This window comes from Festucalex cinctus, chromosome 3 (assembly GCF_051991245.1).
Source record: "Festucalex cinctus isolate MCC-2025b chromosome 3, RoL_Fcin_1.0, whole genome shotgun sequence".
Classification (NCBI taxonomy): Eukaryota; Metazoa; Chordata; class Actinopteri; order Syngnathiformes; family Syngnathidae; genus Festucalex; species Festucalex cinctus.
In genome coordinates this window covers 28,316,008-28,330,165 of record NC_135413.1, presented here as the reverse complement: position 1 = coordinate 28,330,165, position 14,158 = coordinate 28,316,008, and the positions used below count along the sequence as shown (strand labels likewise).

The window sequence follows — 14,158 nt, the reverse complement described above, 5'->3', positions numbered from 1 at the left end:
CTGAGGTTTTTTTTTTTCCGCCATTTGCTTTATTAAAAATAGACATGGTGGCCCTAGAGGCGCTCTGAGTTACTACAGGCATTAGTCACCAGTCACTATGAATGAATTCCATTTTTTTAAAACTCATTTGCTCTCAAAGACCTATAAATACGTTCGATTTTACATGTTTTAAGTATCCCAAAGACGTATTTATATGTTTGTATGTTTTTTTTTATGCTAGAATATAGAGAAGGCTTTGATGCAGCCTCACAACTGCAAAGAACGGTTGAAGAAATGGTAGTTATTGTGAAAACGGCCAGTAGGTGGCAGCAGAGCAAAGGAGATCAACTAGGGCCATTGACTGGGCTACATTTGAGGATGGTCGGAAGTCGGACTTTTCCGATTTCAAACCAGGAAGTGTGTACGGGAACGCCCCCTCGAACTTGGAAAATTCCACTTGCGAAGTAGGAAAAAACTGACTTCACCGACGGACTACAAGTGACGTCACTCTACAATGGCGACCCCTTTGGTGTCATGACTGGGTCATGTGTGGGTCATGACCGTGAGGTCAAGCGTCGTCTGTTTTGAACTGATGTAACCATCATCTGGTTTCAACTGGAAAAACGCTATGTGATGTCAGGAGCTATGTGATGTCAAGAATATTTAATCTCTTTAGTTGGTCAACAGCCAATCAGATAATTCCATGTCAGCCCTGTTACCCACATGTCTAGCCACAGCCAATCCGATCAATTCACTGTCTGTTTAAGCCAAACCGAGAAGTGTGTGTTCGTCGGATTATTACCTCGGTTCCTCTGTGCATCTCCACAGCCCAAGGGGGCTTGGCGGCTCGTGAGTCTCGATGCATTCTCGTTGTTTCTCGTCTAGTCAAGTGTGTGCTACGCCTCTCGATGTTATGTGAATAAATAGTTAAAATCTTATTTGGGTCTGCGTTTTGTGATCCAACTCCAGAACATTTGGAAACACTTGGAAACAGCTTTCTTCATTCATAAATATTCAACATAACCGGACGGAACACAACGTACGTGACAGTATGCCGCTATCTCCCGGCATGAATTATACGGTGAACTGGTATGGAATGCTTATGAATTAAGATTAAAACAATAAATGAAGCAAAATTGCGAAAAGGCAAATTTGATGGAGGTCAAAATGAGTTTTGAGGACCAAAATAAAAAAAAAAAAAAAAAATTATCACTATGCGCCATTTTGTTTGTTTACTTTCGCCTCAAACGCTTTCAGGTCGGCACTGGGGGAAAAAAACAACTCGTATATATCCGACTTCCGACCATCCTCGAATGCAGCATTTGAGTCCAAGATGGAGACGTACGCTAAGAGTAAAGGAGAACGGAGCCGAAGTGAAACGGAGCGGACAGAGACGTTTCCGCATGTGACAGAATGAGAATTCCGCAGAGTGACGGACCCGCGGGTTTATGCCGGTTTCCACCCGCGTGCGGGCGCCGCTTGCAGGAAGGGCGGCGCCGGGTGGATGAACATGGAAATGCTTTCACTGCGCAGCCGCTCCCTCCTTCTCGTTCTTCTTCTTCTTCTTCTCAGAAGCCTGGCAGCTTTTAGAAGCCTCCCCCGAGATTCGTCCCGCTGCAGACTGACGGCCCGTCATAAAACACGGACCAGCTTAACTGCTGGGGCGGGGGGACTGGGCGGGGCGGGGAAATGACGACGCTCACCTTGTAGCAGTTGCCATTTCGGATTGTTCTACCGTGTGTTTTGTTTGTGTAATTATGCGTAAGGGTGCTCATGTGTGTTTGAATTGTCGCGTTTGTGTGACTTGTCGTTACCATTATGTGTGTGCGTGTGTTGCTGACAGACAAGTCGCCAGCTAGTGGAGAAGTGTGACGCCTCATGAATTATGTATGGCGCAGCAGAGGCACACTCACACACACTTGAGTTATGGATATAAATGTACGCCATGTACCGCGTGCCCCCAAACGCGCCGCCCAGTCAGTATTGCACCGCGGCAATGTGACCTATATGCAGAGGTGGGTAGTAACGAGTTACATTTACTCCGTTACATGTACTTGAGTAACTTTTTTTTTATTTTTTAAATGTACTTCTAAGAGTAGTTTTACCACACAATACTTTTTACTTTTACTTGAGTAGATGTGTGACAACGGATCGCTACTCTTACTCCGCTATATTTGGCTACACTAAAGTCGTTACTTTTTTTTTCTCTCTCTCCTTTTTTCGTTCATTATATTTACCAGAGACGCCAACAGCGGTTCTGCCACATGACGGCGTTTCACCAATCAAACATAGCAACAATAATCACATGACGACTCCTTCCCTTAACATTCTACCAATCAGACGTAACAATGCAGTCACATGACCACAGGCAGCATTTAGCGTTAGCGTTAGCGACATTTGGAAAATAGCATGCGGGAGAGGACGAAGCCGAACACCCTCAGCCTCATATAATTAGTATGTTTCCCCTACACGCCGTGCGGAATAACCGCTTTATAATGCGGTGTCTTACCTGTCTGCCGAAACAAACGGACGTTTGGCATATAAAAATTCCACATCGAACCTGAGTTAACATGTCGCGGTAAGTTTGACCTAAATTCCCTTTTTGCTGTATTTAGGCAGGTATTTGTCTTAAGTGTTGAAAAGGACCTTTTCACATAGACTCTTTTGCAAACACTTTGTTTACTGTTGCCATAAATGAAAAACAGATCACGATGCATGTTATATGGAGGCATGAATTGGCAATAACCACTTAACACATTTACTGCCAGCCCAGCAGAAATGCATTATTTGAAGTCTTTTTCCGTCAATGGCAGTCAATGAGTTATGATGAGATGTAACCAAAATTGACGGATTTTTAAGCAAAATTTGCCTTAAAAAAAGAAAAATGGAAAAAAGGATGCTGCAATATAATCACAAAATATATTGGCACATTGTGTTTAACACATTCACTGCCAGCCCAGCAAAAATGCATTATTTGACGTCTTTTTCCGTCAATGGCAGTCAATGAGTTAAGTGTCACAAATTATTAACTGTAAAGTTTTGGGAACAGATAAACACTTGATTCCATGTAATTCCAGAACCTGGTAAGAAAACATATCAACGTTAAGTCATTCTTATTCAATGTAGCAACGATAGCATATGGCAACAAAAAAGATTTAGGCTAAAAAGTACAAGTTTGTAAAGAAAAAAAATCGCAACTATTATTCAAAATCTTTCTGGTGTTTGAAACTCACCATGTTGTGCCGTATTTGTCTCTATTGCATATTCTAGTTTTTTTCTTTTTGTTTGTGTAATCACAATTTAGTATTTCAATTTTACGTGCAAAAAAAGTTGCAATGTACTGATTTCATTTCGACCACCATGTCCCCAAAATGACATACCTTGTGATTTATCACACACGACACAATCAAAGCCGACATCCAAACGTTGGAAGAGAAAAGTTTGAAATCAGCACTTTTCTTGAACATGAGCATTTTATTTTTATTTTTTTTGCGCGCGCCAGTGGGCCGGCCTGCACATTTGAAGCGTTTTGGTCGCCCTCATCAAGATAAGTGGAGGAGCTCGTAAAAAACGTGAAGTGTTCTCCGCGTTTTATGAGCGATGTACTTCCAAGGTGCTTTTTGAGACGGTCGCTTGGAACAAATAACGAGCGGCGTCCCCATCGGGCCTCTCGCGAGCCTTGCGGGAGGTCGCAACCGTATAGCAGGAAGATCACAGGCGACGGACGAGCGTCTTTCATCTTTGCCGCCGCCCAAGACACTTTTTGATCAGCAGCGCCCGAACGGCTTTTATTTAGTTTGTTCGGATTTGAAAGGGGAGGCGAGACGAGAGCCGCAAATGTCACGTACGCGCTGTGATTTTGGCGCAGACGTTGCACCTCCTACTCACTCTTGGAGGTTTGTCAAGCTTTGAGCAGCACTCGTCATCAGCTGGAACTGTCCATTTGGCAAAAGCACGCAGATGAGCGCTGTGAACGCCTCGCGTCAGCTGTATGGAGCATTTGTCATCATGAGGATGGCGGACTTGACAAGCACTACTTTTGTCTAAATGAAGCTCCATAACTGACTTTGATGCATTGTGCTGTGTTTTTTCTTTTTCTTTTTTTTTTGTGGCCACCAGGGGCGAATTGTTATACAAGCAGACATATTATTATTATTATATACATATATTTGATAAGTAAACACAGAGGAAGACCGGCACTAAGCTGCAATGATATTTGTTGTTTTTCACAGAGGATAAAGAATATATGACTTGTGTGTTGTACTGTTATGCTTCATATGCATCAGGATTAGGATATGCATCCATTTTCGAAACCGCTTATCCTCACTAGGGTCGCGGATGGGCTGGAGGTCATCCTAGCTGTCTTCAATTTGGATTTCTCTCAGTAGTTAATGTTACTTTGTTTTGATTTGATTTTACTTTTTTATTCAGTTTTAATTAGTTTTAAGAGCAAGTTTGGTCGTTTTTTTTTAATTATTAATTTTTATTTTTCCGAAAATGTTTCATTTTAGTTTAGTTTTATTAGTTTTAGTGTAGGTTTTATTGTTTATATACAGAGTGCTTGTTGAGTGTAAGTTGGATTAAATTATTTATGTAGCAAAGTAAAATAAACTGCAGTTATCAAATGACTGTTTGACCTTTTGTTAATTTTATAATTGTTGTAATGCTTTTCAGCATTCCCACAATTGCTATTCATATTCTTTATTATTATTTCAGGCACATTTTATTCTCCACACTTTTTTTGCTGTGCAAAAACTCCCACATAATATCTCAGATTTACACTGTTCAAATTTCAACTTGTTTCAAAAATTCACGCCATCTTGGGTATATATCATCCGATTCCACATAACTTACAGTACTTGCACAATTTAACGTTAAATATCAACTTTTCCCCATTCATTTTCAATGGGACTGACATTGAACTTTTTCCATGTCTCACAATCCACGCCCACTTCCATACATAAAGCGTCTCGTTATTACCAGCTCTCTGATACTGCTTAGCACATCTCGCTCGGGAAATGTTTCATTAGCTTTCAGCATTCCCACGCAATTTCTCCAGAAATTGCACTTAGTCTAGTTGTTACATGTAATTTCCCTTAGCTTTCATATACATATATATATATATATATATATATATATATATATATATATATATATATATATATATATATATATATATATATATATATATATATAAAACATTTCCAGTGTTATTATTTTGTTTGTGTTGCTACTACTTGTGTTCAAATATAAGTTGTTTAAAGGTAGATAATCACTGCAACGTTGCTCGGTTTGCTAGCATAACTCTGGCATTTTGCATCGCGTGTTAGCGTTTAGCTAGCAGAATTTCATGAGACAAATTTGCGTTGGTTGTATGGTAACTAGTACCTCAGTTATTTTGCGCTTTTCCACCTTACATTCTGACTGCCCATTCACCAACTGATGACGCATCATCAGGAGCAACTGGGGGTTCAGTATCTCGCGCCAGGATACTAGCTTGGGATTGAACCCACAAGTAAGTTTTTGGTTCTGGGTGGTAAAGTTGCAATTCATTTTTTTGTCCAAAATTTCCGTCAGCATTGGGGGATATCGAATAAACGGGGGTAATATGAGGTCGAGGGCACAGAAACTAATACGATATTAAAAGTTAAGTAAAAGAAGGAGGCCATTTTGTGTTAATGAGTCTTTGAGGGCAGCATGTCATTTGCATTCCATTCACAAGTCCCAACGCGACCGTGCGATTACAAGTGCGGGTTTGTCAGAAGGGAACGCGGCGCGTATACTTTTCACATCACGTGTCGCGCCAGATGAAAACATCCCAGCTGCCACCTTCCCACCTGGCGCGTGAATATTTCAACACCTTCCCCTTCCCAAGGCCTTGTGGGGACTGTTTAAAGCTCAAGTGGCTTGTTGAAGCGCAGTAATTATGTATTCATTATTTATTTAGTAACGGCCTTACAAAAGGATCCATCTATCACTCGTAATGAGCGCGTCTTAATGAGATGTCGCTGATGGCGGGGGGGCTGTCGTTTCGCCCAGAGCAACCTGCTGCTCCACCGCCGTGACACGTTCGCTCTCTGAGCTGTTCTCACTTTACTTACTTTTCACTTTCCATGCGCACATTTTACGTTCCGGGTCCAAAGAATAGCCTCATAATAATTGGCTATATCAAATTATGAATGGACAAATATGTACAATATAAATTCACATTTAATGGAACGTATGGTGTTCCGCAGGGTTCAATTCGGGAGCCTCTGCAGTTTTCAACACTTGTGGTTCATGATTGGATCCTAGCTAACTGATCACAATTGCATGTTGATCTGCACGATGTTCATGTTAAGAACGTTACATATACCATAAGCTTGGTAAGTTTACAACACATTATAGCCATGTAGAAAAATAGTCAAATTCAGTAAAAAACTACAACAAAAAATGCCGAGCAGAAAAAATACAGGTCTGAAGGGGTTAATAACCACTGCCTTAAACAGTGTTTCAGAGGAAAGGAAAATTGTAGTTTCAGCTAGCATATCTTATTACTTTACTACGAGCCAGGCACTTGGCGCCATCTTGTGAAATTGTTGAGTATTACCGAAAGAGCACAAAAATCCACAAATAAGTGAAAAATTCTGCCAATTATTGTGGATGCGCATTGTTCTTCATTTCCCATAAAAATCGGCAAAGGCCCAATTATCGTATTTTATTTTTATGTATTTTTTTTTTTAAGATTATCCTGAATGATTATCGTGTGGTGTGTTCTGTTTTTTTTTCCCCCCTCCCTACTCAATCTGCTTAGAAAATGGTCCGTCCAATATTTACAATGGAAGAGGCACAAATAAAGTAGCAACTGGTTGTGCTGTCTTCTTCTTTTTCATCAAGTCCTGTGGCACAATGCTGCCTCTCACAGGTCAGTCGTGGAACTACACTAGGTTTTGGCCAGAGACTGATCCTCTGCTGTGTTGGTCACACACACATAAGAGCGGCAAAAAAAACAAAACAAAACATGGCCATCTTTTCCTCATCATGGGGTCGTCTACACTTTGAAACGTAAAAATAAAAAAAATCAGATGAAGTCTTGATGTACTGTCGGGGGTGTATTTGAGCCGGTGTCAGGTCTTCGCTCTCCATGAAGAGACTCCTCAAATATTTAACCAATCATCTTAAGGCGCAGAACAAATTGAGTTACACGCGTGGTTCCTGAAGAGGAGCCTGAAACGCAAATCCTTATGCGCAGATGTCGGACTCCGCTATCAGTCGCCGCACAGCTCTGTGTTATCACAGCTAAAAGAGTACGCAAGCATTTAATTAAGTACTGAATACTACAGCACTGACAGATAAACATTGTTGTACAGTTATACTAAGGAAGCAACATTTAAGACTTTCAGACCTTTTCCAAGATTTAAGGAGTGTGTGCCAAATCAAAATATAAGATGGTAGTGGTGGAAATCTTGAAACTGGGAAAACGGTACAAGCCATAAATGTGTTTATTTTTTATGGCACAGTGATGATAGTGTTCAAAAGGGAACTTAAAATCCTCGTAAAGGGAAAATAAATGTAGTTCAATGGGTAGACTACTGAAGCGGACCTGTGACCAGTAAACAGCAGGCGAGGGTTCGAATCCCACCTGGTTGCATTTCAACTTTGCATTTATGATTCATCTACAATTGATCATTTGTAATTTCCACACAATTTATCTTTCATTATCATTCGATTAACGCACGTTATATTAATTGCATTCAATTTAATGTTAAATGACACATTCATTACTATTATTAGTAATTACTAGTTACTAGTAATACTACTACTTCTATTATTACTACTACTACTACTACTACTACGACTATTACTTCTACTAGTAATTACTAGTTACTAGTAATGCTACTATTACTACTACTACTAGTAGTAGTAGTAATTACTAATTAATTACTTTGTAATTTTCGCATAAGTTATCCTTCAATTAGCATTCAGCTTTCAGCATTCCCACGCAATTTCTTCAGAAATTGCACTTAGTCTAGTTTGGCAAAGAAACGTTATCATTTGACTTTCTTCGGCCATTTCAAATGATATCTGACTATCCATTTGTAGTCAAATCCGACTCGGAAGCGGCAGATGAGCGAGCGTTTCCGATGCAATCCACAATTGTTGTCATTCCCGCTGGAGCCTTATCAGGATTATCAGGTGTTCCAACTGTGGCAATGAAAATCAGGCGAGTGAACGTCATGAGTCGTGCGCAGAATGTTGCAGTGCAGCCGCGCGTCGATCTGCCAATCAAAGCACGGAGAGCAAGAAAGGAAATCTTCGAGCATCCCAGGAAAAGAAAAGGACCACAAAGTCATGCCAGGACGATGAAAGGGCGAGATAAAACTTCAAGCGGCCTTCTTTTTTTTTTTTTTTACTCCTCAAGGCAAACTGCAGGGTTCAGCAAAGGTGATGACTGTTTTTTGCCGCCAGCGTGACAATGACAGACAGCTGAGGTAAAAGGGAAACACGCAGGAAAGCGAGCACAAAGACAAACGAGCGTCCGCTCTGTGTTTTTGGCTTCATCCTGGGAGAAGCTGTCGTAATGGAGCGGCCGTTGCCGCGCCGACGTTCGCCATAAGCGCAAGACGGACGACTTTGGCAAGCCGCCATCCATCCACATCGCTGTCATTCCGTTCTTACGTTAGCCGTGACCTCTTTTCACTCGCAATACAACACACATATCATATCCTTGCTTGTTTGGAATCAACCAGCTATTCGCCGGGAAAATAATCTATTCGTAGTTCTGTTTCTTTCTGAAATGCCCTAAGATGCCACAATATGGCGCCAAACCTCAGGAAAGTTTTAATTGCACTGGTCAACAAGTGTTTACTCCTTTTAATCAGAGATGCAGAAGTAAACTATTCTATATGATTTTTGTGTGCTGATTCCAAATCTGCCCTTGTTTTTTCTTTAGCACAGCAGGAATAATAATAATGATGATGATAATAATAATAATAATAATAATAATAATAATACTAGTTGTTGTTGTTGTTATCCATCCATCCATCCATTTTCTTGACCGCTTATTCCTCACAAGGGTCGCGGGAGCTGCTGGTGCCTATCTCAGCTGGCTCTGGGCAGTAGGCGGAGGACACCCTGGACTGGTTGCCAGCCAATCGCAGGGCACACAGAGACGAACAACCATCCACACTCACAAGCACACCAAGGAACAAATCGGAGCACCCAATTAACCTGCCATGCATGTCTTTGGAATGTGGGAGGAGACCGGAGTACCCGGAGAAGACCCACGCAGGCACGGGGAGAACATGCAAACTCCACCCAGGAAGGTCCGAGCCTGGACTCGAACCGGAGACCTCAGAACTGGGAAGCGGACGTGCTAACCACTCGACTACCGTGCCGCCCTGTTGTTGTTGTTGTTGTTGTTGTTGTTGTTGTTGTTGTTGTTGTTGTTGTTGTTGTTGTTGTTGTTGTTGTTGTTATTATTATTATTATTATTATTATTATTATGTATCAGCGAGTACCGATACGAGGTATTGGTATCAGTGAATACTGAAGATTTGAGTACTCGTATTGGTATCGGTCTGAAAAAAAGTGGTATCGAACATCACTAATAATAATAATAATAATAATAATAATGATAAATAGATTAAATAATAATAATAATAATTATTATTATTATAGTAATAATAATAATTATTATTATTATTATTATGGTTGTTATTATTATTATTATTGTTGTTATTATTTAATCTATTTATTATTATTATTATTATTATTATTATGACTGTTGTTATTATAATTAGGGATGGGCGAGTACTGATACAAAGTATTGGTATCGGTGCATACTGAAGGTAATGTATCGGTCTGTAAAAAAAAAGTGGTATCGAACATAAAAAATAGATTAAATAATAATAATAGTAGTGCAGCACGGTAGTTGAGTGGTTAGCACGTCCGCCTCCCAGTACTGAGGACTCGGGTTCGTAGTTCGTGAGGTCCCCGGAAAACGCGGCGCGCGCTTGAGCGAGTCGACGAGGTCTCGCGCTAATTGTAACCGACGAGCCTCGCGCAGACGAAAGAGAAAATGACGAGGCTTTTTGGAGCAGGTGTAACCCCGCGACGGGTTGAAAATAATCTCATTTGCATATTTTTAAACACCGCTAAGCGATATAAATAGATGAAGTAGCGAGACGAGGATGAGGTAATGCGCTTGCGGCTTTCGATTCTTCCGGAGGTGTGTGCAATTTTTACGGTTTACATTGAGCAGAACCAACAATCCCTGCACTACTTTGAACCAGATAACGTCTTAATCTGCGACACATTTGATCAACACTTAATCTGCTGCAGAAATTCTATTAAAAGGCTGAGAGCTCATTAGCCAATTCATCTTAATCCCATTAGCGGCTGGGCGGCGGGGGACCTCGGCAGGAGTGGGGGGGTTCGTCGCGGAGAAGGTCACATGCCACACAGTGCCGTTATTATAACGAGAGGAGGGAGGGCATCATGCATGGTGAACAATTATTCAAACAAAAACAAAAAAAGCCAGCTGTGCAGACACGTTTAATCGGCACACATGTCTGAGCCTGTTGGCTTTCGCCAGCACCCCCCTCACCCCCCCTCGACCCCCCTCACGTGTCACGTGGGCCTTTAGTTGAATTAAATGTCGGCCGGTGTCACAGCGTTGTCGTCTGTGTTTATTTTTACCTTGCTGCTGCTCGGTTTTGTTTTTTCTTGAGGTGAATATTATTGAAAATGAGTCAACATTAGGAAAACCACTTAATTTGTTCCATATCATATTTGATGATGCGGCCAGAGCGGTGAGGAAAATGGATGGATGGATGGATGGATGAATTATTGCATGTACTGTTGCACAAAGTTCCACTTGGAGAAAAGTTGTCTTTTTTTTTCCTCCTTTCCACTTGGTGGCCATCCCTTCAAGATTTTTTTTTTTCCCTTTCGATTTATCTTGAGCTCATTTTTATTTGTCTCTTTCTTGTCACATCTTTTTGATTTAGTAGCAGCAACGTTTCATTTATCACACAAGTACTTCTGCATAAGAACCTCATTTTTCTTTTGAGAGATCCGTGCAAAAAAAAAACCCAAAAAAAACGCCAGTAGTGTTGAGGCCTTTTCACACTGCACTTACTTTTCTTGGTGTTCGTCATCATCGGGCAGGGCATGGGGACGACGGCGCGTGCCCATATTTGGAAGTGGTTGCTTAGCGGCTTAACAGGAAGTGATATGGATTCCTGGTGGATTATTGCTCTTCGCACTCTGAAATCACTCTGCCAAGCCTTCTCCTATTGGCTGTCCTGTCTGACGTCATCGCGGAGCCGTTCCTCAATTCGAGGTGCGACACCACCATGGCAAATGCCCGCCTTGTGCATCACACAATTAACGTTTGCTAAGTGCAGTGTGAAAAGGACTAAAAAAAACAACAACAACAAAGCCTTGCGTTACATTACTCATAAAGAAGCTTTGAGTTGTATTTTCTTTCCGTTTGTACGCATTCCACTGTACTCATGTTGACAATTGTGACTGCTTCCATCTTTGGCCTCACGCAGCGTTCGATTCATTAGTCGCCATCTCGTATCGGCGCGCGCGTCCTACTTTCGCAACAATGCAGCTGCGCTTTAATCAATGCGATGAAATTCAATCAAATGCGAGACACGTCGCGCCATCAAATAGCGAGCGGCTCGATAACTGAAGATGGCTCTCGGTTGTAAGGAATACAATTTTTTTTTTTTTTATGTGTCTTTCTTCAACTCTCGTCTTTCCCCCCTCAGATATCGACGAGTGTGCGGACGGCTTTGTGGAGTGCGATAGTAAATCCACTTGTGTCAACTTGCCCGGCTGGTACCACTGCGAGTGCCGCGACGGCTACCATGACAACGGCTTGTTTTCTGCCAACGGAGAGTCGTGCGTCGGTGAGTAGGCGACGAGCAAACGTGTCAACGCGCCACCAATGGCGCCTCCATTCAAGAGACGTGATCGAGATGAGATGAGGTCAATGTCGGCGACTCTTTTTAACCAATATTGATTCTCCTCAGGTTGAAAGGTTTTCAAATACTTCTCATTTAATAACACACCTGTGACAGCAATTTGTCAAAATATAATCAACCCAACCTTTCAGTAGTATTTACACATTTTTTTTCCAATGTTTTTTTTTTATGTTTGAGCATACAGAATGCTTTTGATGCAAACACTGAACTGAAGAGAGTGCTTGAAGCAATGGTAGTTATTACAAAAACAGCCAGCAGGTGGCAGCAGAGTATACGAGATCAACCAGGGCCATGTTGCAGCAAGCTGTTTTCGCCACTGTTTTAAACAGATTTGCGTATGATGGAACCGAGCTATATTCTAATGCTAATTGCTGCAAAACGGAAACAGATAGAAAATATAGTTTTTTTTCCTGATGAAAGAAAAGACTCATCTTTCTTTTGGTAGGTTCCATGTTTTTATAGCAATAGAACACAATATTCTGTGGGCCTTGCAAAATCAGTCAAAATCCAGTAAATAGCCCGGTTGCTTCAGCGAAAATGGCTGTGAGTGAATGAGTTAATATTTGAGTAATTGTTTATATACAAATAAGAAGTATGAAATAACCACCAATCACTGGTTAAGAAATTAAGAAACAATAATCAAGTAAAAAAGAAATTCTTTTGTTTTACACTTTTATGTAATACAAAATCTGATTTCGTCAATGAATCGATTGAATAATCGCTAGATTAATCGATTCTAAAACTATTCGATAGTGACAGCACTAGTTCAGTCTCTTGAGTATATGTTGCTGTCATAGACAAAAGAACCATTTTTTTTTGTCGTAAATAAATAATTTTTGCACCAATTACCTGAACTTGACTCATTTTCTGCGGCAATTCTTCCCGTTAATCAGACGCTAGCACCATTAGCTAATGCTAATCTTTTTTTATTATTATTATTTTTTACTTATTTTTTTATTATTATTATTTTTATTATTCTTTAAAAAAGCTAATGTTAATCTTTTTTTATTACTTATTTTTCTTATTATTTTTCATTATTTTTTTTATTATTATTCTTAAAAAAAAAAAAAAAGAAAAAAAAAAAAAAGCTAATGCTAATCTGTATGCCCAACAAAATTCCAATGCAGCTTTATCGCCAGTGGATAATTTGACTGTAACATTTACATTTGATTTGATTTGACTTTGTGCCCCGTCCACCCATCTCATCAACATTAAGCCAAATATTCAAGAATGTGCCGCACATACTTGTCAAATACAAACAATAATATAAAAACCAAACAATTCCTCATCATATGTCCCCTTGAAAGCCTTTTCTTTCTGAAGTCAGTCACCCGTAACGCCCCAAATTGCTCCTTTTCCAGTCTGTCTAAAGACGTGTCAGCTGTCAAGAGGCAGCCCAGCGTTCTTGACGAACATGCGAGCCTTCCCTGTAACAACAGTGCTGGCGTCGAGCCGCTACTTGACCCCATCCTGCCTCTGTCACTTTGAGTTCAGGGGGGGGGGGGGGACACGTCAAAGGGAAAACAAGCTTTTTAACACAAAAGTGGGTTACTTCACGGGCAAAAGTATTGGGACACTTGGAGTTATCTTTCTTTTGCAACTGCTTACACGCATATGTGCGTGTGTTTATATCTTAGGGGTGTCAAAGTTAGTGCGCTAATTTTGAGTTGAAGTTCCTTTAACGCCACAAATTTGATTAACTCATTCACTCCCAGCCATTTTCATGTTCTATTGCTATCAAAACATGGAACCAACCAAAAGAAAAATGTCTCTTCTTTCATCAGGGAAAAAAATAAATAAATAAAAATACAGTATATTTTTTTTCTTTATCTGTTTTTATGTTTTGTAGCAATTAGCATTAGAATTAGCTAAGTTTCATCATTATTCACAAACCTGTTGAAAATACTGGGAAAAAGAGCTTGTTGCAACATGGACCTGGTTGATCTCTTATACTTTGCTGCCACCTTCCTAATTGTAATAAGTACCATCACTTTAAGAGACCGCTTCAGGTCAGAAACTCCATCAAAGCCTTCATACAAAAACTCTAGCATACAAAAACCTAAAAAAAACAACAACAAACAAACGTATAAATACGTTTTTGGGAGTGAATGAGTTAATGACCGCCCCTTACTTGAAAAGCCTGTACGGGGAAATTCCAGTCGCAATGCAGAAGTAATAACATTTAGCAGTAATAAATGTAA

General features: G+C 40.4%; 1 protein-coding gene across 2 annotated transcripts in view; it reads left to right on the top strand.

Annotated features, from left to right (window-relative positions):
* nell2a (neural EGFL like 2a) overlaps window positions 1–14,158 on the top strand; it is a 98,532-nt gene that overhangs the window by 75,128 nt on the left and 9,246 nt on the right. For both annotated transcript variants that reach the window (XM_077517353.1, XM_077517352.1), the window contains exon 16: window positions 11,742–11,882. In XM_077517353.1, coding sequence (XP_077373479.1) covers window positions 11,742–11,882 — 141 coding nt within the window. The remainder of the gene's footprint in view (window positions 1–11,741; window positions 11,883–14,158) is intronic.